The 23,761-nt window shown below is 43.5% G+C and overlaps 1 protein-coding gene across 3 annotated transcripts in view; it reads left to right on the forward strand.

Annotated features, from left to right (window-relative positions):
• Positions 1–23,761, forward strand: part of SMG7 (SMG7 nonsense mediated mRNA decay factor) — a 988,399-nt gene that overhangs the window by 505,878 nt on the left and 458,760 nt on the right. For all 3 annotated transcript variants that reach the window (XM_044085293.1, XM_044085292.1, XM_044085294.1), the window contains exon 16: positions 21,395–21,786. In XM_044085293.1, the coding sequence (XP_043941228.1) occupies positions 21,395–21,786 (392 nt within the window). The remainder of the gene's footprint in view (positions 1–21,394; positions 21,787–23,761) is intronic.

Raw genomic sequence — 23,761 nt, forward strand, 5'->3', positions numbered from 1 at the left:
TGGCCTTGTTGACAGCCCTGCTGGAAAAAGAGAACACTATATCTTAAGTAAACTAAACTGTGCTATACAATAGGTCATTCCTTAACATAGACCTTGTGTAGTGTAACATTAAGTAAAAAACATGTCCATGTGTTGGGTGCTTGTCATAAATAATTGTATGGGCAATTAAAGTTAGATGCTGGGAGACCCCCTGGGCTTAATGGTTTGATCAGTATCAAGCCACTATTGAAACTAAGAAGGGCAAGACTTTAGTTTGATATTCCCCATACAATTATTTATGACAAGCACCCAACACATGGACATGTTTTTTACTTAATGTTACATTACACAAGGTCTATGTTAAGGAATGACCTATTGTATAGCACAGTTTAGTTTACTTAAGATATAGTGTTCTCTTTTTCCAGCAGGGCTGTCAACAAGGCCAAGAAAAGAAAATATTGTCATACCCACATTAGGCATTAGCCTTGTATTAGTTACACGAACAACAGTTGGTATGTCAAGTCATTCCATCTTATTTCAATTTTCAAAAGAAGTGCAGATTTTTGCACACAGCAAGTTTTATTATAAAGTTAAACATCAGGGAAATAGTGTATAATGTTTTGTTTATTTTTATGTTATCAACATTTTTAGTAGTAACAGATGCATTAATGCATTATTTTAAGCATACTCTATCACTACTTTTTTATACATTTTGTTTTAATGGAATTTTTAAGCATGTGGAAAAGCGCATAGTCTCTTTAAATTGTTAATTGGCAGTGCTTTCTAATTAATCTAGGATTTTCAAGGTATATAAGACACCTGATTTAACAGCATGGTGTCACTTGATAAAGCTCAGAATTCCTCTGAGCGAAAGTGCTTGTGTGTTATCATTCTGTGGTTCTGAATAAAGGAATTATTTGAATTCGTTTGGTGCCTACCTGGATTTACTGAATCTGCTTTTGTGAACTTACAAGGAGCTGTTCCATTTCCTGGCTGTGTGTGCACTTACTTCCTGGTTTGGTTCTTTGCTGTTTGTTTGACTACCAAGAATTGGTCCTTTCCGGACACAGAAAGATTTCAGAGAGGCAAGAACAGGCGCGCCAGAGGTAGAGGGCAAGCTAGAGGCTCCTACAGAGGACGTCAATGGCAGCCTCCCAACCAGAGAGGTAGTGCAGGACCTGCAACTGCTGCACAAGGACAGACTCAATGACTTTGCTTTGACTCCGCCAACCAGGGCTCAATTAGAAGCACCTTTGGGCGGAAAGCTTTCTTTATTCTCAGAAAATTGGCACAGTATTACAAGAGACAAATGGACACTGCAAATAATAGACAAAGGATACAGGTTCCATTTCCACACATTGCCAAAAAGAAAAGGCATGCCAGACCTGCCACCAAATCAAAGGGCAGAGGCTTTGAAACAAATCTCCAACTTAATGCAAATGAAAGCTATAGAAAAGGTTCCTCTTTCAGAACAAGGCCAAGGATTTTATTCCAGACTATTCCTTGTTCCAAGAAAAGAAAATCAATGGAGGCCTATTCTCGACTTGTCCGCACTGAATACTTATCTCATTGTGCCAAAATTCAAAATGCTGACTCTACAGCAACTCCTTCCCATGCTGGGCAAGGGGTCTTGGCTGGTGACTCTAGACCTCAAGGAGGCATACCTGCATGTCCCTATCAGACAAAGTTGCAGAAGACACCTTAGATTTCTTGCAGGTTCAGAGCATTATCAATTCTCAGCATTGCCCTTTGGCTTATCTACTGCCCAGAGTATTCACGAAATGCCTGGCATCAGTAATTGCACACTGCAGACTTCAGGGGATTCAAATATACCCATGTCTGGACGACTGCCTTATACAAGCGGACAGCCAACAAACTTTGGTAAAGGACTTGAATTATGCCATCCACCTACTGCAGGCCTTGGGATATACAGTCAACATTCACAAATCAAGACTTGTTCCATCCCAAAGAATAACTTTTCTGGGTGCGGATCTAGACACAACCACCCAAATGGCTTTTCTCACAGTAGAAAAACAAAGACAACTACCGGATTACTTCAAGAATCTGACAAGACAAACTCAGCTGACTGCAAGGAAAATCCTGCAGGCCCTGGGTTACATGGCATCTTGCATTCTTCTGATTCCACAAGCAAGGCTGCATATGAGGAAACTACAATGGTACCTAAGGAGTTTATGGACTCGGCACAGTCACAGCTTAGAAACTTTGATCCCACTCATTCCATGCCTCCAAAAGGAATTTCTGTGGTGGGTTCAAGCAAGCCAGTCAAACAGGGGTCTGCCCTTCAGCAAGCCAATAGCCAGCCAAACCATTACAACGGACGCTTCAGACCACGGTTGGGGAGCACACATGGAGGGCAGATGTATTCAAGGACTATGGTCACAAAAGGAGCTACGCATGCACATAAACCAGAAGGAAATGCTAGCAGTCATACATGCAATCGAGGCCTTCAAACTCTTTCTGCATCAAGGCCTCCTGCTAATAAGGACAGACAACACCACAGTTATGTGGTACATAAACAAGCAAGGAGGCACCCATTCCTACCCTCTTTGCAGACTGGCAATGAATCTATGGGAACTTTCCTTGAAACTCAATATAGAGCTGCAATCCCAGTTTGTGCCAGGAAAAGACAATATACTGGCGGACAGCTTAAGCAGAAATATCATGGATGCACATGAATGGATGCTGCACCCAGACATCTTCCTACAGATAACACAATCATGGGGAAGGCCAGACATGGATCTTTTTGCCTCCCCCCACAATCATCAGCCGAAGAAATTCTGCTCAAGGACATACCACCCACAAGCATGAAAAGTGGACGCCCTATCTTTCAGCTGGAGAACTCTAACAGTATATGCATTTCCACCTCTTCCATTAATGACCAAGGTCTTACTGAAGATCAGGACAGAGCAGCCAAAAGTGATTCTGATAGCTCCGGACTGGCCAAGACAGCACCTGGTACCCACTGTTAAAGAGCATGTCACGCACGAAACCATGGCCTCTTCCTCGATGGCCACTTCTCCTGACACAGCACAATTACAAAACTCTGCATTCCAACCTGAAAACCTTGCAACTAACAGCCTGGAAAATACCTTGACTCCTCAGGATAAGCTATCCAAGAGAGTGAAGGATATCATCATGGAAGCTCGCCGGCCTTCCACAAGAAAGGCATATTCAGCAAAATGGAAAAGATTTCACACTTGGAGCACCACAAAGGGCCTAGATGCGACAGTGATGAACATGGCACATATCCTGGAATACTTGGCAGAAATGCTCCACAATGGCCTGTCTTACTCTTCCATTAAAATTCATGCTTCAGCAATTTCAGCAGAGTACAATACTGATCCACCTGTCTTTTCTCATCCTCTCCTAAGACAGTTTCTAAGAGGAATTAAAAACATCAATCCTCCAAGGAAACCTCCAGTGCCTACTTGGGACCTTAACTTTGTGTTGGAAAAACTAACTCTGCCTCCCTTTGAACCAGCAGCATCTGCAGAACTACAGTTCCTGTCTTGGAAGACCGCCTTCCTTCTGGCCATAACCTCAGCAAGAAGAGTATCTGAGTTACAGGCCCTCATGGCAGTATAGCCATTTCTTATTTTTCATCAGGACAGAGTCTCATTGAGAACCAGTCCTTCATTTATGCCAAAGGTGGTATCCAGGGTCTCATTAAACCAAGCTATTCACCTGCCTACCTTCTTTCCAAATCCACAAAACAAAGGGGAGAAACTTCTGCACACCCTGGACATACACAGACAGTTGCACTACTACTTGGACAGAACTAAAAACTACAGAAAAACTGACCAGCTGTTGGTAGCATATGCTGCTGGTGCACAAGGAAAAGCAATTTCCAAACAGACAATTTCAAAATGGATAGGGAATTGCATTCGTTTTTGTTATTCCTTTCATGGAAAAACTGTGCCAGCTAACATTAGACCTCATTCCACCAGAGCCACAGCCACCTCCACAGCCTTCTTAAGAGGGGTGGCTACCAAGGACATTTTAGAAGCTGCTACATGGAGTTCCGTGCATACATTTTCCAAGCATTACAATTTACCTTTATATTCCAGATCCAGAGCAGGCATTGCTACGGCAGTCCTGCAGGGCATTTTAGCTACACCATCCTTTACATAGATCCTCCACCCCCAGATTGGCTATGGTATTCTACCCATATGTGATGACTGCAGATGCATCCTTGAAGGACATAGTACAGTTTTGTACCTACCATAAATGTAGATGTCCGATAGGTATGCATCTTTAGTCAGGTTTACCCTCCCTCCTTCCCCTCTTTGGTATTTATTGGGTACTTTTCCCTCTCATAGCTAGCTGGGGTTATCTATTATGGTGTATTTGTTTTATATATATATATATATATATGTGTATATATATATGTGTATATATATATGTGTATATATATATATATATATATATATATATATATATTTCTGTGCATGTTTGGAATTTATTGCATTTCTCCAAATTTAGCCTTCCTTTGAGGGCACCTGGCATCTGGGGCAAGAAACACTGAGGAAGATGGCGTCGGCTGATGCTTTTATACCCCAGGCGCTCTGACGTCGGGGAAAGGGCGACATCAGCCGACGCTGGACCCAGACTTTGGAATCCGGCCCACCGAAGGGCTGCCTGAGGCAGGACAACCCATATGTGATGACTGCAGATGCATACCTATCGGACATCTACATTTATGATAGGTACAAAACTGTACTTTTGGACATTTCGATCTTTAGTAGTTCGACAACCTAAAGTTTCATCAAATTAATAGGGACCCTACCACAAGAGGAGTGGTTTCTGGCCCAAAAATTGTAGTTTATTGGCTGTTTGGGCAGTTCTTCCATCCCTTTCAACTTTCTGGTTTAAAAGCCCGTGTTTGCGCTTGTTTCCCGCCTTTCCTGTAACTAGTTCATAGGTAGGTACTAGTCTATTGGCCCAAGGGCCTAAGTAAGCCTAGCCAACAGGGTTCCCTGGCTTTCGCCACCCAAGAAAGTTCTTTTCCTGTGCCCCTGTCGAGCAGAGCCATAGAAGTGATCCCCGGGGTGAATTTCCTCTTTCCCATCTACTCATCAAGATTTTTCTTGGAGTGTGCTAATGAGGAACTCTGACGTAGATTGGTAGCTTGTTCCAGAATATGGGAAGTCTCTGGGACAGGAATCTATCCTTCTTCCAGCATGTTCTGTTTGTTGTGGTGACAAGGTTTAGGTCACTAGAGCATGTAGCTGTGAGGGATTGGGATTTCTTTAGGTGTGGCATGTACAACAGCTCTGGGTTTGACATAGCTTTGTATGTTAGGCAGAGATCACCTCGGAGTAAGCGATATGCTATGGATTAAAACTGGAGTTTTTTGAGACGGTCAGCATAGGGCATCTGTTTGAGTCTGGTAATCCTCTTTGTGAGGTGTTTCTGCAGTCTTTACAGCTGTTGCAGATGCCTTGTGAGGTACATTCCAAAGGGGCGTTTTACTCTATAATGGGTCTAATGAGTGATGAGTAGAGGGGAACAATGACCTCTTTTTTTTTTTCCCTGGATGAGATCCCTTTTGTGATGAGGTGTACCACGTAGAAGGATTTCCTGACTACTGTGGAGATGTGATTATCAAAGGGGAAACTACTGTCCACTTGAGTCCCAAGGTCTCATCACACATTCAGAGTTAAGTAGACTGCCACCTATGTGGCAGTTCATGGGTACAGAGTTTTCACCAAAGGGGATGACTATGAACTTTTTGACGTTGAGCTTGAGACCATGGCTCTGACACCAGGCATCTGTCTCAGTGAGGCCCTTCTGTAGGATGTCCACGTCATTTGGGGACTCTACTATGGCTCCTAATTTGCAGTCATCTGCGAACTTAGTTAGCCAGAGACCTTCTGTGTTGACCTGTACTTCAGAGAAGTAGATACCAAACAGAAGAGGACCCAGAACTGAACTCTGATACTCCACTTGTCACTGGTTTGAAGTCATATTTGGAGTCTGCAATTTTTACAGTGTGGGTTCTGTCAGTTAGCCAATTGGCAAACCCATCTTGTGACATAGGGATTTATACCTACGTTAGTGAGTTTGTCTATAATTCCAGAATGGGGAATGCTGTCGATGGCCTTGGGGAGGTCAAGATAGGCTGTGTGAAAAACATTACCCTCGTCCGCAGCTTTGATGCCTGCCTCAAAGAAGTCAAATCAGGTTCAGGAGGCATGATCTGCCTTTCACAAATCTGAACTGGGTGGTGTCCAGAGTTTGGAGGTTACCAATGTCTTTGAGTTCCATGATACGTTTCATGGCCTTGCAGACCAGGCTCGTTAGACTAATAGGGCGATAGTTCCCAGGGTCTGTGGTGGCTCCCCCTTTGTGGAGTGGGATAACTGTTGCTGTGCGCCATTCAGTGGGCACAAAGCCTGATGTGAGGCTATGATTGTGCTTAAGTGGGGAGCCAGTTCGTTCTGAAGTTTGTGTAAAACGCAGCCTGGGGTTTTGTCTGGTCCCATGGATGCTGTGTTCTTGGCTTTAGAGAGTGCAGTTTTTACATGCGTAGTTGTGATTACAGTGACTCTGCATTCTTCCGGTGTAGATATGGGCCCTTTAGGGGGTGAGAGGGGGGTAAAGTTAGCACTGAACCTATCTTCCAGGATGTTGGCAATATCAGTTGGTTCTGTAAATTCGTGCCATTGTGCTGCAACTCAGAGCAGATCTGGGTGTTGCCATTGAGGTTCTTGACATAGCAATAGAATGCTTTTGTGGTTGTCTTTAGAATCAGTGATGATTTTGTTTTCGTAGCTAGCTTTCGAGGATTTTGAGGAACCTCCGCTTCTTACTGAGGCTGACCAGGGAGCTCCTCCACTCATGGGATTTTACTCTCTCTTGCAACAGTTTCTTCCTTCTACCATAGAGTTTGTTTATGGTAAGGGACCACCAGATTGGCTTCCTTTTTTGGAGGATAGCATCTTGGTTCTGTTAGGGATAGCACGATCCATGCACTCATGCAAGTGCTTATAGAGTCCATTTGTGTAGGATTCAGCAGTCATAGCTGTATTGTCCATCAGCATGGGTGTCATGAAGTTCTCCACTTCTGTGTTGAGAAGCATGAAGTTGACTTTGGAGAAATTTTTTACAGTGGTTTCCTTTATGGGGGGTGGGGGCGGGATGTGGATATATCTATGGTGATTAGCTTGTGGTCGGATCTGACCAACAAAGGAGCTCACTTCAGGTGTGGAACACCGGTCACTCATGTTGGTAATGACTAGGTCTAGTGTATTGTTGCCCCTGGTGGGGATGTGTAGAAGCTGAGCCAAGGCATTGGAATTTATGAATTCCAGAAAGCTTTGAGTGAAGGAGGTGGTACATGAGTAGTTTTCCCAATTAATGGTGGGGTAGTTGAGATTGCCCATTATTAGGTTGTTTGGTTGAACCCTAATATTTTCTAGTATATCAAAAAAAGAGGAGTGGTAATCCTGGAGCATGGTGGGGGATCTGTAGCAAGCTATAATTTTGGATTGCAGTTTTGCCCAGAGTTAGTTGCACCTGGATAATCTCTGATGCATTATGTTGGCCAACTAGCCCGGAGGTGTGGATATCCTTAATGAACATGGACACACCTCCATCTTTGGTGTTCCGGTCCAGGTTAGAAATGTGTAGTATGTGTTATAGCCTGGTAATGCAGGGATGCTCTCTACAGCCTTAAACCAGGTCTGAGTCACTGCATAGATATCTGTGTTCTCCATTTTAAGGAATGCCTCGAGTGAGTGCATTTTGAGGTTTAGACTTCTAGCATTGAGCAGCATTACCCTCAGTTTTTGCTTGCCTGTACTTGTTACGGTGGTGAATTTGTCATTTGAACCTTGCCTAAAAAAGGCACTGTAGGGGCGGCAAGAGAGTTGGACAGTATCCGGAATCCCAGGGGCGACAGGTGCAGGCCATCTCTGGCAAAGCATCGTGGTCTGTCGACCATGTCGTCCCAGACAGACAGATACTGGATCCCCTTAGAAATGACACCAGAAGCTTAGCCAATTGTTGAAGTCAATCATTTTGTCATTGTACTGCAGTGTCATTCTGGACAATGGCAGGATGCTATTCAGGGCTAGGGTCATACCCGTCTGAGCTACAAGATCGGAAAGCTCTTCCATATCTCTTCATGTAGTCCAGGGAGGTACGTCTCAGGTCGTTCACAGCAACATGGACAATGGCAGTCATATTTGTACTTGTTGTGGAGTGACCTGAGTGCGTAGGTTATGTGGCAGATCCTGGCACCCGACAGACAGCTGACAGTAACCTTCTCCTTCTTTAGCCTGGTGAGTAGGACATCAGTGTGCCTGACTATAGAGTCACCTATGACTAGTGTGTTGGATATGTTGTTTTGTCTTATGGGCTGTGATTTAGTGGCACACTGAGTCTGTGGGCTATGTGTCATTTGGGTTGTGTTGGAGGGTGGAGGTTGCTTGCGTTTCTACTTTGGAGGTCTCTTTTGCTTCGGCAGATTATTATTGAGAGCCTCCGTGAATGTTTTTGTGTGGATTTTGGTGGTGTATGTTTAGTGGGACTGTGTGGTGCAAGTGTTTACCTTCTCCTCTTGACTGTCAAGTTCAGTCTTGGTTGGAGAGAGTTTTGCCTCCAGTTTGGTAGATAAGTTCATCTCTCACAGGTTGTAGTGTTGGTGATAGGAGGAGAGGGTTGTCTGTGTACATGAAGCAATTGCTACAATGCCCCAAGATGCCCAGATTCATCAGGTAGACAAGAGAGAATGCTGCAAGCTGTCCCTTGGACATGCCTGAATAAAAACTATTTTCCTCTAGGCAAGTGAGAAAAGTAAGTACAAGAGCTGTTTTCCTCTAAGCAAGTGAGTAAGATGAGTACAGTTTTCCTCTAGGTAATGAGGAAGGTTGAGTGCTGTACTAATTTGTAGCTTATTTAGTGCTTACAAGTTCTGAGCAAGTGCTGACCACGAAGAAGAAGAAAATTCAAGTGCTAAAACTGTCTAGTTCTAAGGGTGAAACTGAAGAGCAGACTCCATGGCACAGGGAATAGTTTAACCCTTGCCAAGCGGCACTGCACAATGCACAAAGTCACACAAACATGGCTTTTTAACTCGGAGTTGAAAGGGATAGAAATGAGCCCAGAATGGCCAATAAGGTTTATTTCAGAGCTGGAAATCACTCCTCTTGCGATAGATAGGCTGCTCAATGCCTATCACTCTTACTGATAAGCAGAATGACTTCCCACTACCACAACAAGGTCTGAACAACTCAAACACAAACTAAAGTCCTGAAACCAGCAAATCTGGGATCTGTACTATTCTAGTATAGGAAAGGGTGGGAAACGAGCAGTACAGATATTTTATGGGGGGGTTGAAAAATTAAGCAGAAAAAAGCAATTTAAACAGTAAATCTGCACAGAAAAGGCTGTCGCACTTGAGTGTGATGCCTACAGTAGTTCATAGGTTTATACTAGGCTATCTGCCCCAAGGCATTTATAAGCCTAGCCCGAATTTTTGTGGCTTACGCCACCCCTTGTATGAAAAAATACTGTCCCCATTAGTTTGTTGTGCCTCTGTCCAGCAGTGACACAGAGATGATTCCCGGGGTAAACCTACGATCTCCCATCCACAGGTCAAGATTTCTCTTGAACAGAGCCAGCGAGGTGCTCTGCCTCACATGGACTGGGACTCTATTCCACAGCATAGGGAGTCTCTGAGTGATAAATCTATCCCTCCAGCACGTCCTATTTATATCCGTGCTAAGGTTTAAGTCACTTGCTGTAGTGGTTTTGGTGGATTTGGATTTTTTGAGGTGGAGCATGTCCATTAATTCTGGGTTGGACATGGCCTTGTATGTCAGGCACATGTCACCTCTGAGCAGACGGTATGCGACTGAATAGAGCTGGAGTTTCTTCAATCTGGCAGCATATGACATATTTTGGAGTCCCTTTATCCTTTTGGTGAGAAACTTTTGGGGTCTCTCCAATTGCTGCAGATGTCGGGCGAGATACATCCCGAATGGGGCATTGTACTCGATCATTGGTCTGATAAGTGAAGAGTACAGGGGAACAATGACCTCACTAGGTCTGGATGTGAATCCCTTCATGATCAGGTGGGCAATGTAGAAGGTCTTTCTAACCACTTTAGCAACGTGAGTATCAAAAGAAAGGCCACTGTCAACCTGGATCCCCAGGTCCCTGATAACCTCTTCTGTGCTTAGTGGATTGCCACCTATATGGTAGCTTGGGGTTACCTTGTTTTTCCCAAAGGGTATGACTATACATTTTTTGGCATTTAACTTCAGGCCATGGCTCTGGCACCAGCTATCTGTTTCCGTGAGTCCCTTCTGAAGGATATCCGTGTCCGATGCACTTTCCACTATGGCTCCCAGTTTGCAGTCGTCTGCAAACTTTGTCAGCCAAAGTCCTCCCATGTTGGCCTGTACTTCTGAGAAGTAGATGCCGAACAATAGGGGGCCAAGAACCGAGCCCTGTGGGACACCACTTGTGACCGGCTTGGAGTCTGACATAGCGCCAGCAACTCTAACCCTGTGGGTTCTGTCCTTAAGCCAGTTTGCAACCCATCTTGTGACATATGGGTTTACATTTAAGCTGGTAAGTTTTTCTACAATACCCGAGTGGGGTATTGTGTCGAAAGCCTTTGCAAGGTCAAGGTAGGCTGTATGGACTGCCTTTCCCTCATCAATGGCTTTGGTGACTGTTTCGAAGAAGTCAACCAAGTTCAAAAGGCATGATCTTCCCTTGACGAAGCCAAACTGGGACGGGTCCAATGTCTGCAAGTCCCCTATATCTTTGTTTATGAGCTCCATTATGATCCTCTCCATAGCTTTGCAGACTAGACTTGTTAAGCTTATGGGGCGGTAATTACCAGGGTCCGTAGAGGCACTGCCTTTGTGGAGTGGGACCACAGATGCCGTACGCCACTCCTTGGGCACGTATCCTGTGGTAAGGCTGAGATTAAACAGCTGCCTTATGTGCGGGTTTAATTCCTCATTTAGCTCGTGTAGCACACAGCCGGGGACACCATCCGGTCCCATTGATGCTGTGTTTTTAGCTTTAGAGAGAGCAGCTTTCACCTGCGCATTTGAGATGTCTGGGAGGCTACACTCCGCTGGGATAGTTAGCTCTCCTTTAGGGGGGGAGAGGGGGGTGAAGTTTGCACTGAACCTGTCTGCCATTATGTTGGCAATGTCTGTGGGTTCAGTGATTTTTGTATCATTTTGGACTAATTCTGAGCATATCTGGGAGTTTCCACCCAGGTTCCTAACATAGCTGAAAAAGGCCTTATGATTGTCCTTTGAATCCATGGCAATTTTTCTCTCAAAATTGGCCTTAGTTGATTTTATGAGTGCTCGTATTTTTTTACTAATAATGATCAGGGGTGACTTCCCTTTTATGGATTTTGCTCTATCATGTAATAGCTTTCTCCTCTTATTGTAAAGTTTTAGTGGCTGGGGTCCACCAGACTGGACATTTTCCCTTTGTGGAAAGAGTCTTGGTTTTATTTGGGATTGCCTGATCCACGCAGTCCTGGAGGTGTTCATAGAAGGCATTTGTAAGGGCTTCCGCAGCTTGGGTTGTGGTTTCCACTGTCTCAGGGGCCTTGAAGGATACCACACCAGTCTTGAGTAGTGTGAAGTTTGCTTTAGAGAAGTTCTTCACTGTGGTCTTTTTTGTTTGGGGTGGGGGCGGGATGTGGATTTCCAGTGAGATTAGTTTATGATCAGATCTCACCAATGTGGAGCATTTTGTCCCCATGTTTGTGATAATGAGATCTAGTATATTTTCTCCTCTCGTGGGAACAGTGACTAGCTGTTCCATGACATTTGAATTTATGAACTCCAGGAACCGTTGGGCTAGAAAGTTAGGGCTTGAGTAATGTTCCCAGTCTATATTCGGGTAGTTGAAGTCACCCAATATGATGGTGTTTGGAGATACATTTATACCCTCCAGTGTCTTCAGGAAGGCTGTGTGGGGTTCCTGAGTTTGAGAGGGTGGCCTGTAGCATGCTACAATTTGTAGAGTAGTTTTGCCTATGGTTAGTTGCACCTGGATGGTTTCCGAAGCTTAGATGCGTTGCCACCAACCTGGAGGTGTGGGTATCCTTTATGAATATGGATACACCCCCTCCTTTTGTGGTGTGGTCCGGGTTTTGGGGCCAGAACGCATGATATGAGGTAAAACCTAATAGTGCCGGGGTGCTCTCAGGAGCCTTGAACCAGGTTTCAGTTACAGCACAGACATTGATGTTCTCCATACTGAGAAGGGCCTCGAGTGCGTGCATTTTGAGATTTAGACTTCTGGCATTGAGCAGCATTACCCTCAGTTTCTTCCCATTTTTGTTTTCTAGGGTGGTAGGCTTAGAATTTGAGCCTTGCCTAAAAAAGGCACTATGGGGGTGGCAAGAGCCTTAGCCAATATTCGGAATCCCAGGGGTGACAGGTGCAAGCCGTCCCTTGCGAAGCAGCGTGGCTTGTCAAGCATGTCATCCCAGGCAGACACTGGATCCCCTTTGAATGACACCAGACATTAAGCCAATTGTTAAAGCTGATCATCTTGTCTCTATATTGTGGCATCATTCTTGGTGAAGGAAGGATACTGCTCAGGGTTAGGGTCATACCTGCCTGGGCTACATAATCGGAGAGCTCCTCTATGTCTCTTTTCATGTAGTCCAGGGAGGTACGTCTCAGGTCGTTCACACCAGCATGGACAATGACTGTCATATTTGTACTTGCCGTGGAGTGACCCGAGTGCTTGTGTTATGTGGCGGATTCTAGCGCCCGATAGGCAGCTTACTGTGACCCTCTCCTTGTTCAGCCTGGTGAGTGGGACGTCAGTGTGTCTGACTGTGGAGTCACCTATGACAAGTATGTTTGGTGTTGTATTTGGCCTTAAGGGCTGTGACTGCTTTGCACACTGCGTTTGTGGTTTATGTGTTGCTTGTGGGGTGTCTTGAGGTAGCAGTTGTTTGGGTGTCTGCTTTGGAGGCCTCTGCTGTTTAGGTAAATTTTTACTCAGAGCCTCTGAGTATGTCTTTGTGTGTTTATGTGTTTGATTCAGTGGTGTGGTAGCATTATGTGAGGCTGGTTTTGTGGTGTGTGTAGTTGCCTTCTCCTCCTGTCTGGTCTTGCCAGTCCTGAGTTGAGAGAGCTCAGCCTCCAGTTTGGCTAAATAGCTGCATCTCGCAAGTATTTGTGTTATGTGGGAGGAGGAGAGGGTTGTCTGTGTACATGAGGCAGTTATAACATTGCCTCAAGATTCCCAGATTCACCAGCTGGACCGGAGAGGAGATTGACAACTGACCTTTGGACATGCTAGAATAATATTGGGAATTCCTTAATAATTGAAAACAAGGGCCAGTGGGGAGTGAGGGTGTAGTGCTTTTAATTTTTAGTGCTGACTTATATAATTGCTTTAGTGAGCAAGTGCCAGGTAACTTGAGTGCAATGTGTTACAAGTAACTAAATGCAAAAACGACAAACAGTAACTTTCTTTCAAGTGAAACAAGGAAATAAGTACAGTAAGCAATGCAGATATCACTAGTGATCCACATGGGAAGCCGCGTATTAGGTGGAATTAGCTTCCAGGGAAATAACAAGCAAACAAACAACAAGCATATAAACAAAGCTAGATTCAGCAGGCCTGGATCTAGTCTATGCTAGAGCAAACAAGGTGTACCAATTTCAGTAAGATACAGTTCAAATATTCAGGCACTATAAACCTTTAACCAGAAATTCCCAGCTCCGAAGGGCAGAGTCCAGCCTCTTCTCCCACAAGAGTGCAGACCACAAACCTTCTTAATGTAAAATAACTGGCCTGAAGCCCAAGTGCCTAAACCAGAACTAATACACTTGGACACTGGGCTCTCAATCAGCAGTTCCCAACTTAGAAGGATGAAAGCTACCTGTCCTGCCACCACAGTGCTTGCCACAAACCTTCTTAATGTAAAACAACTGGTCTGAAGCCCAAGTGCTTAATCCAAAAGACTTAGAATGATAGCTACACTTTAATCAAGTTACAACCAAGCAGTAATAAATACAATTGAATACTTTAGAGAATGTCTGGATTAGTGCTCAAGTTACACAAACAACGCTAGATCCAGCAGGCCCGAATCCAGTCTATGCCACAGCAAACAAGGCGCACCAACTTCAGTAAGAAGCAGTTCAGATATGCATGCACTATAAGCCTTTAACCAGAAATTCCCAGCTCAGAAGGGCAGAGTCCAGCCTCTCCTCCCACAAGAGTGCAGACCACGAACCCTCTTAATGTAAAATAACTGGCCTGAAAGCCCAAGTGCTTAAACCAGAATTAATACACTTTTAGAATAACAGACACTGAGCCCTCAATCAGCAGTTCCCAACCTAGAAGGATGTAAGCTACCTGTTCTGCCCCAACAGTGCAGACCACAAACCCTCTCAGTGCAAAACAACTGGTCCGAAGCCCAAGTGTTTAAACCAAAAGGCTTAGAATGAGTTACACCAAGCAGTAATAAATACAATTGAGTATTTTTAAGATGATGCAAAAGTAAAATGAAGTAGGTAGAAACACAAGTACAATAAAAGCAGATGAATTTTTTTTTTTTATCTGAACAAGTGCTGAGATAAAAAAAAAACGATTTGAGAGCTGAAACTAGAAAACTGGCTAGTTATAAGAAAAAAAAAAAACAAGCTAGAAGGCTTCCCTCAAACACAGAAGGGCTTGGGGGCTCAGAAGCCTACAAATAGTCTATACCACTTAACAGGAAAGGCAGGAAATGAGCTTAATTTTTTTTTTTTGTCTGTTTCCCAGATGCTCTCTTTGTACACAGTAGGACTGCCTGAAATCAGAATATGATCTCACTGCACTCAGTTGAGTGAGCAAATGAGATGAGCCCAGAGGCAGGCTGCGGGGCGGGCAGTTTCAAGGCCACTATAACTGAAGAGCAGAAAAACTGCAAGTTCAGTTAATATTCCTTCAACACAGTTTAAATCAAATTAAATACCGTATTTTTTTTTTTTTTTTAAAGTGCAGATAAAGGTACTTAAATTCTCTTATACGTCCAGTTGAATATAACCATGTTGTTAGCCGGCCAAAGCTGAGGTTTTTAAGCAGAAAATACTTCACAATGCACCACTTAACTAGGCAAGGACAGGAAATCAAAGAATGTGGCTACCCCCACACCTGTAATTACTAGCAAATAACAAAATTCAGCAAACACTAGCTTCTGTTCAAGTTACTAAAGAGCAGAAGAGCAGAAGAACTGCCAGTTCAGTTAATATTCCTTCAACACAGTTTAAATCAAATTAAATACTGTATTTTTTTTTTAAAAGTGCAGATAAAGGTACTTAAATTCTCTTATACGTCCAGTTGAATATAACCAAGTTGTTAGCCGGCCAAAGCTGAGGTTTTTAAGCCTAGTTTACATTATTAACTTTAAGTTGAAACTCAAAGTGCACACACAGTAAAATGATTTAACAGTAAAATGCAGCGGAAATAACAGAATCACAGTAATAATGGCTTTTAAAGTGCGATAAGCAAAAAGAGTAAAGAAAAAGCCACTAAGATGCTTAGGATCAGCAAAAAGGCTCTCATCCTCATTTCTGGTGCTGTAGTAGTCTGCAGGACAACCAAACAGGATCCGCTGAGCTAAAACAAGCACAAACCCTATCAAACACAGGTTTTTAACTCTGAAAGTTGAAAGGGATAGAAATTAGCCCAAAACAGCCAATTAGGTGAAGTCTAGTCCAGATACAGATTTGCTGTATCCAGGACTGTTTGTAAGCTTCAGAGCCCCCCTCCCCCCAAGTTTTTCTGTGTTGGAGGGAAGCCTTCTAGCTTATCAGTTGGAGTGGTAAGCACTAGGTAGCCTATCTATCACAAGAGGAGTGGTTTCTTGTCCAGAAATTGTAGTTTGTTGGCAGTTTGGGCAGTTTTTCCATCCCTTTCCACTTTCTGGTTTAAAAGCCCGCATTTGCACGAGTTTGCACTTGATTAAGCTCTGCACAGTGGCACCGAGCTGAGGTAGACTATTACTGATGACAGAAAGTCTGCTGTTCAGTTTTTCCCGAAGATCTTGCTAGTTGTTTTTCTCTTGTACTTCAAATAGTTTAATCGTTTTTCACTTCAACAGGTTTTTGTAGCAATTATTGTAGCACACCTAAGTGCCATCAGCACTAGCCATTCTTCACGGAAATAGCTTAAGTACTTAATAGTTACGACCACACCTCCTGGCATGATTAAAGGGCAATTCCCTGTGCTTTCTTCTATTAACCTGGTGCACTTGGGCATTCTGAGGCAGTGTAACAACTGCCTCGTACACATACAACACTCTCCTCTTACCTCTCAACACTCAGACCTGTGAGAGATGCACTTATGTCACCAGATTGGAAGCTGTGCACACTCCAGCCAAGACTGGACTTAGCTGGTCAAGAGGAGAGGGTCGACACCTGCACCACACATCACATGGAACACACAGTCCTCCAGAACACTCACCGTCACAGCTCTCACATAAAAACACAAACCACATACCCACCTTCGCAGAGGTTTTCAGTAGAAATTTACCCAAACAGCAGAGACCTCCAAGACAGAAATACACTCGACCACCAAACCACAACACAGCACAAATCACAGGACACATGCCTCACCTCCACAGTGTACCTCCCCCAACCTATGCCCTTAAGGCTAAACACCTTGCCCAATACACTAATAATAGGTGACTCCATAGTGAGGCACACAGATGTCCCACTCACTAGCTTGAATAAGGAGAAGGTAACAGTCAACTGCATATCAGGTGCCAGAATCCGACACACAACACACGCACTCGGGTCACTCCACAACAAGTACAAGTATGACTCTGTCATTGTCCGTGTGGGTATGAATGACCTGAGATGCTCCTCCCTTGACTACATGAAAAGAGACATGGTGGAGATCTCTGATTATGTGGCCCAGGCAGGTATGATCCTAGCCAAGAGCAGTATCCTACTGTTACCCAGAATGATACTGCAATACAAACGAAAAAATGATTGACTCCAGCAATTGTCTAGGTTTCTGATGTCATTCTAAGGGGATCCAGTATCTGTCTGCTTGGGATGACATGATTGACGGACCTCAATGCTTTACCAGAGATGGCCTGCATCTGTCACCCTTGGGTTCCCGTGTACTGGCTAAGGCTCTTGCTACCCCTATAGTGCCTTTTTTAGGTGGTGTACCAAAGACCAAATTACCACCATAATGGCTGTAAATAAATGCAGTCTGTAGGTCATGCTGCTCAACGCTAGAAGCCTAAATCTCAAGATGCACTCGCTCGAGGCACTCCTCAAAATGGAGAACATTGACATTTGTGCTGTAATGGAGACCTAGTTTAAAGTGGCAGAAAGCACCCCTGCGCTACCAGGCTGTAACTCATTCCACACCTTTCAGCCCCACAACATGGACCAAAACCCCAAAGGCAGTGGTGTCTACATATTCATAAAGGATATGCACACCCCCAGACTAGTAGCCCAGCATAATGCATCTGAAATACTTCAGGTACAGCTAACATTGGGTAAGACAGCGATCCAGGTCATAGCCTGCTATAGGTCCCCAACCATGTCCCTAGACTCACTCCACGTTCCTAAGCACCCTGGAAGTTTTACACCCCTAGACTAGTAGCCCAGTATAACGCATCTGAAATACTTCAGGTACAACTGACACTGAGTAAGGTGATCCAGGTCATAGCCTGCGATAGGTCCCTAACCATGTACCTAGACTCTCACTCCATGTTCCTAAGCACCCTGGAATTTATCAAGGTCCAACCCAACACACTCATACTAGGAGACCTCAACTACTTCTCCATCAACTAGGAAAACTACTCAAGGACCAATATACTGGCCCAATGCTTCCTGGAATTCATAAATTCCAATGCCCTGGACCAGCTTATTCTGACTCCCACTAGAAGCAACATCCTTGACCTGGTTATTACTAACATGGGCAACTGTTGCTCTACACCAGTAGTCAGTCCCTCCCTGGTCAGATCCGACCATAGAATCACCGTGGAAATCCATATCTCACTCACCCCCTCCAAAGGTAACCACCTTGAAAAACTTTTCCAAAGCTGACTTTGGCCTCCTAAAAACAGGTGGCTAACTTCATGGCACCCATGCCAATGGAAAATAGCTGCATGACTGCCAAATCATACACCAGAGCACTGTATGAACATGCACATAAATACATAGAACTAGCCATACCCAACAGAACCAAGACGTGCTCCTCCAAAAAATGGAAGCCAATCTGGTGGTCCCCTGCCATTAATAAACTGTACAACAGAAGGAAGAAACTGTTGCTGAAAAAGGTGACATCCCAAGACTGGAAAAACTCCCTTATTAGCCTCACAAAAAGTTGAGATCTCTCATCAACTCCTCCAAAGCCAGCTATGAAGGCAAAATTGCGGCAGACAGTAAAAACAATCACAAAGCCTTCTGTAGTTATATCAAGAACCTTCACAGCATTACCCAGATTTGGTCTGAGTTACTGCACAATGGTACCTTCTATACTGAGCCAACAGATATTGCCAGCATACTGGCCAACAGATTCAGTGCCAACTTTACCCCTCTCTCTCCCTCTCTAAAGGACCAGTCACAATACCAGAAGAATGCCAGTCACCCAGTATTACTGCAGCACAAGTTAAAGTTGCATTGTCCAAGGCCAAGAATACAGCTTCCATGGGACCCAATAATATCCCTGACTGTGTTCTACATGAACTACAAAGCGAACTGGCACCACATCTTTGTGCCCTGTTCAGTCACAACCTCAACTCAGGCTTTGTCCGTACTGATTGGCACACTGTTAGTGTCATCCCTCTCCATAAAAGAGGAGTGAATACAGACCCTGGGAATTATCGCCCATTAGCCTGACGAGCCTGATATGTAAAGCTATGGAGCACATCATCATGGGCCTGATTAACAAAGATATAGGAAATCTCCAAACTCTAGACCCCACACAATGTGGCTTTGTGAAAGGGAGATCATGCCTGCCCAAACTGGTGACTTATTTGAGTCCGTCACCAGGGCTGTGGATGAAGGTAAGGCAGTGCATACAGCCTACCTCGATCTGGCCAAGGCCTTTGATACCATTCCTCACTCGAGAATTATTAATAAACTCACCAAACTAGGCATCAACCCATATATCACTAGGTAGGTTGCAAATTGGCTCAGTGAACTCCAAGTCAGACTGCCAACCAGTCACGTGTGGAGTCCCACAGGGATCAGTCCTGGGTCATCTCCTGTTCAGCATCTACTTCTCAGATATCCAGGCCAACACGGAGGAACCCTGGCAGACCAAGTTCGCAGACGACTGCAAGTTTGGAACCATTATTAACTCCCCAAGTGATGCAGACATCCTACAGAAAGGCCTCACTGAGACCAATGACTGGTGTTGAAACCATTGCCTTAAGCTTAACACCAAAAAAATGCGTTGTCATCCCCTTTGATAAAAACTCAGTTCCCACTAATTACCACATAGATGGGAGTCCACTGAACACTGGAGGCATTGTAAGAGATCTGGGGATGTAGGTTGATAGCAACCTCTCCTTCGACCACCACATTGCCACTGTGGTCAGAAAGTCCTATGTGGCACATCTAATTACCAAGGGTTTTGAATCCAGGAAGAAAGAGGTCATAGTCTCTCTCTACTCTTCCCTCATTAGACCAATCATTGAGTACATTGCCCCATTTGGCATGTACCTCACTAGACACCTGCAACAGCTGGAGAGGCCACAGAAGTACCCCATGAAGAGGATCATAGGCATTAAACACATGTCCTACACAGATAGACTCAGAAGACTCCAACTATTCTCTGTCTCATATCGTCTACTTAGAGGCAATCTCTGCTTGACTTAACAAAGCCATGTCTGTCCCAGCTCTGTTAGAAATGCTACATCTAAAGAAATCCCAATCCCTCTGCACCACATGCTCCAGAGACCTCAACCTCATTACCACAATCAACAGAACATGCTGGAGAGACAGGTTCCTCACCCAGAGACTGCCCATGCTCTGGAATAGACTTCCCATACATGTCAAGCAGAGCACCTTGCTGTCCCTCTTCAAGAGAAATCTTGAGTGGATGGGTAATAAAAAGTTCACCCCAGGGATCACTCCAGTGGCTCTGCTTGATAGAGGAACTTGGAACTAACATCGGGCGGCACAATGCCAGGGCACTTCTCTGGGTTAGACTTGTAAAGGCTCCAGGGCCATTAGCGTAGTACACACCTATGAACCTTAAGCTTTAGTGTATTGTTTAAGTACTTTTTCTCTGTATGTTTTTAAAATTATAAAAAACAAAAGGGGAACTGTTACAGCTACACCATTAATGTGGCACACAGGATAGCTTAGAATGTAATGGTAAAGGATTAAAGGTGATAACTGCACATTTCGTTTGAGGCAGCAGTGTCTGTCAGTTGGAAACAAAAACAACTTTTAACAAACAGATTTAGTTTTCCTTTATTTTTATTCTGGTGTTCATTAAAATCCCATGTGCATAGCTAATTTTCATTTTTGTTTCTGACTGACCTGTGGTTTTATCATCTTTTAGTGTATAAACTTGAGTCCAGTATTAATTTAGGTTTGGTAGTGTGCTCAAGTCTTAGCATGTAGATAGTATCCTTTAGTCTTTGAAAATGTAAAATGTTGACCCCAACGCATTATATTAAAAAGAGCAGTACCTATACATTTTCACTTTTTGGGAAGGAGGCAAAACACTGTAGATTCCCCCTAAATGCTGACCAATTTTGAGACAACCACATTTTTGAGAAAATAGCCAGTTTCTAAGGTTCAAAGGTTCAGTAATCTTTGAAAAATATTTTATATTGAGTGACCGGGCTGAGTAGATTGGCTTGTACTGCTATATGGGATAAAGGATTGCAATGACCTGCAATTTTATATATCCTAGTATGAGACAAAGTAAACATTTATTATTAAAGCAGGAATCCTTGCAATATGTATCCTTTTTATAGGGCCAGTTTCTTTTTGAAATTTAATTTACAGCACTTTAAAGAACATTTTTCATATTCAGGGATCAAACTACTGAAAAGGGGAAAATGAAAAAAAAAATGCTGTACAAGGTTCAGGGGAGATGCTAGGAAATGCAGTTTATGGAAGTCACAGAACAGCGTGTGAGTAATGCTGTACAAGTTTCAGGAGTGATGCTAGGAAATGCAGTTTATGAACGTTGCAGAACGGAGTGTTTACTGGTCTTTGGTGAAAGTGTCTTTCAATGAAGTTTGATTCTATCTTGCATGGCTTGTAGTCATTGTAAGACTTTTCACTGTTCTTCTTAGCAGTTAATGACCTTAAAAGCTGAAGCTCGTCAGCCTTTCCTGCATTTGTATTTTATTGTATTCTTGTGTTGTGTGCATAAATACAACATGAACTGGAGTTTGATTTTTGTTTTTTAGGTTTTCCACCTCCTGCGTATGTCATACCTCCACCTGTCGCTTTCTCCATGAGCTCTGCTTATACTTTCCCCACTGGGGTGTCTGTACCAGGGACATTTCTTTCAGCTACTGCTCACCCTCAATCGGGGAACAGTGTGCAGACAGGGAAGCCATCTCACATTCCGTATAGTCAGCAGAGACCTTCAGGACCAGGGGCTGTGAATCAAGGACCTCAGCAACAGCAGCAGTCACAATCCCAGCAGCCTCAACAGCAGCAGCAACAGCAGACTGTCCAGTCCCCTGTGCAGCCCCCCAATCAGCTGCAGGTGCAGACCATGGCTCAGCAGCAGTCTCCTACCAAACCAGGGCATGCGCTAGGCAAGAGCCCACCTCATCATCCAGGAATGCAGCAGGTAAGCCATGAACAAAACTAGGTTTGTCTGATCTCCCACTCTTCTCTGAGGTCCCTTCCCTCACATTAACTCATTGGAGATGTCTGCACTATTACGGCCTGTACAGAAGTGTTTAACCCAGCAGATGTGTGGGGAAACCGTTATACTTTGCAGTTCTACCATCGTCTTAACATTTTACATACCTTTAGCCTAACCTGGTCACCTCCTGTTGTTCTCCAGTGTTCTCTCTGTATGGAGTTTCTGAAAGCTTCGTAGTGAGCAAAGTTTTCCTTTAAGTGGAGTTCAGCGTCTTAAATGTTAGCTTGCCGATGACTTTGTGCTCTTAATATTTATTTGTATATCTGTTTATTATTTTTGATTACCATGTAGGTGCACTGGCCAGAGAGCTACCTTTCACAAGCACAACATGAACATTTTCTAGAAAGATTGCAAAAAATACTTTGTAGGATTTCATTGAGGTGATTTGAGAAGATTCATGTGCAAAATAAATGTCAAAAAACAATGTAATACTGATAAAAAACAGTAGTTCAAAATGTACTGACAAAAAGTGATGTTTGAGGCAGTGGTTGTAGAACTATTGACCCTTGAGAAACCTCTAAGGAAGGGGATTACAGTAGAGAAATAAACATGATCTTGTATGTCAACCAAAGTATCTCGCCAGTAGTCCAGGTAAACACTCCAAACCAAACGAGGAATACAAAATGTAAAGGATAAACAGGAACAGGAACGAAGCAGTGCACAAATATATCCAAAAACATTTATTAAAACTTAAACACTGCAGGTCAGATAAGCGCTTTCACTCAATACAATGAGCTTCATCAGATCACACAGACCAGTACCCATACACCCTATATATACATAAATGGTAGTCACTGCTAACCTATCATATGTAATTCCTAATTAACCTAATAATTATAACAAAGTATAACAATAAATACAGCACAAGCATGGCATATTTATATACAGACAGAACCAATACACAACAACAACAAAAAATAAAACCAATGAATGGTATTAATAAATCTATAAAAATGTGTACGTAATACAATATATGAAAAATAATAAAAACATATAATAAATGTGTATAATCCTCTCAATGTGTCTCACACATAGGAATATGTTATTAAAACTCTACATCTATGCACTAAAATCTAATATTCCTACGTTTTTTTAAGTACTGGCTTAATAGAGGCTCTCTCATTAAGACCAGAGCCCCCTATCTGCTCTCAACCTGATGATCCATTTGCTCTCTCTACTTTCAGTGTGGTTCCTGATATCGCCCCCCCGAATGTTAGGCTTAATAATCTCGAGGGCTCTAAATAGGAAATTGTGGTCACTCCCAACCTGAGCTACATGCTTAGCTAGAGCATTATGCAAGGATTCCTTTCTTATATGATAAATATGTTCACGAATCCTTTCTTTAAACTGACTTCGTTTTTCCAACATAGAACGCACTACAAACCTGGCATACTGCCATATATATAATATTGGAGGTGTTACAAGTAGCGCCTGCCTGGGTACTGAATGTAGTACGCAAATCAGGATGTAGAAAATAAATATTCGTGTCTATAAAATCACAATAATTACAGTGCTCACATGGTCTGGTACAAGTGGAGTTGTAATCATGCCCTTGCTTTTTAGAATAACAAAGCATCCTTCTTAAATTGAGTTTATTCCTAAAAAGGAATTGGGGCTTAGTTCCTACTACCTTCCTGATGGTTTTATCAGTACAAAGGACAGACCAATGTTTGTTGATAATGTTCCCAACAGCTGAGCAGTCAGTGGTATAGGGTAAAGAAACCCTAACCTCTGAACCCCTATCACAAAGGGCTTTCTCAGTGGTTGCCCTAGGTCCAAAATAAGGGGCTGCTTTATTTGATCTAAGTTTGCTAATATTCATGAGGTTAGATTCAACTTCATGTGAACTATAACCACGCTCCACTAGTCTCCGTTTCAAATTCGCGACTTCAGTCAT

The sequence above is a fragment of the Protopterus annectens genome, chromosome 10.part0, assembly GCF_019279795.1.
Source record: "Protopterus annectens isolate FY-2018-M chromosome 10.part0, PAN1.0, whole genome shotgun sequence".
NCBI lineage: Eukaryota > Metazoa > Chordata > Ceratodontiformes > Protopteridae > Protopterus > Protopterus annectens.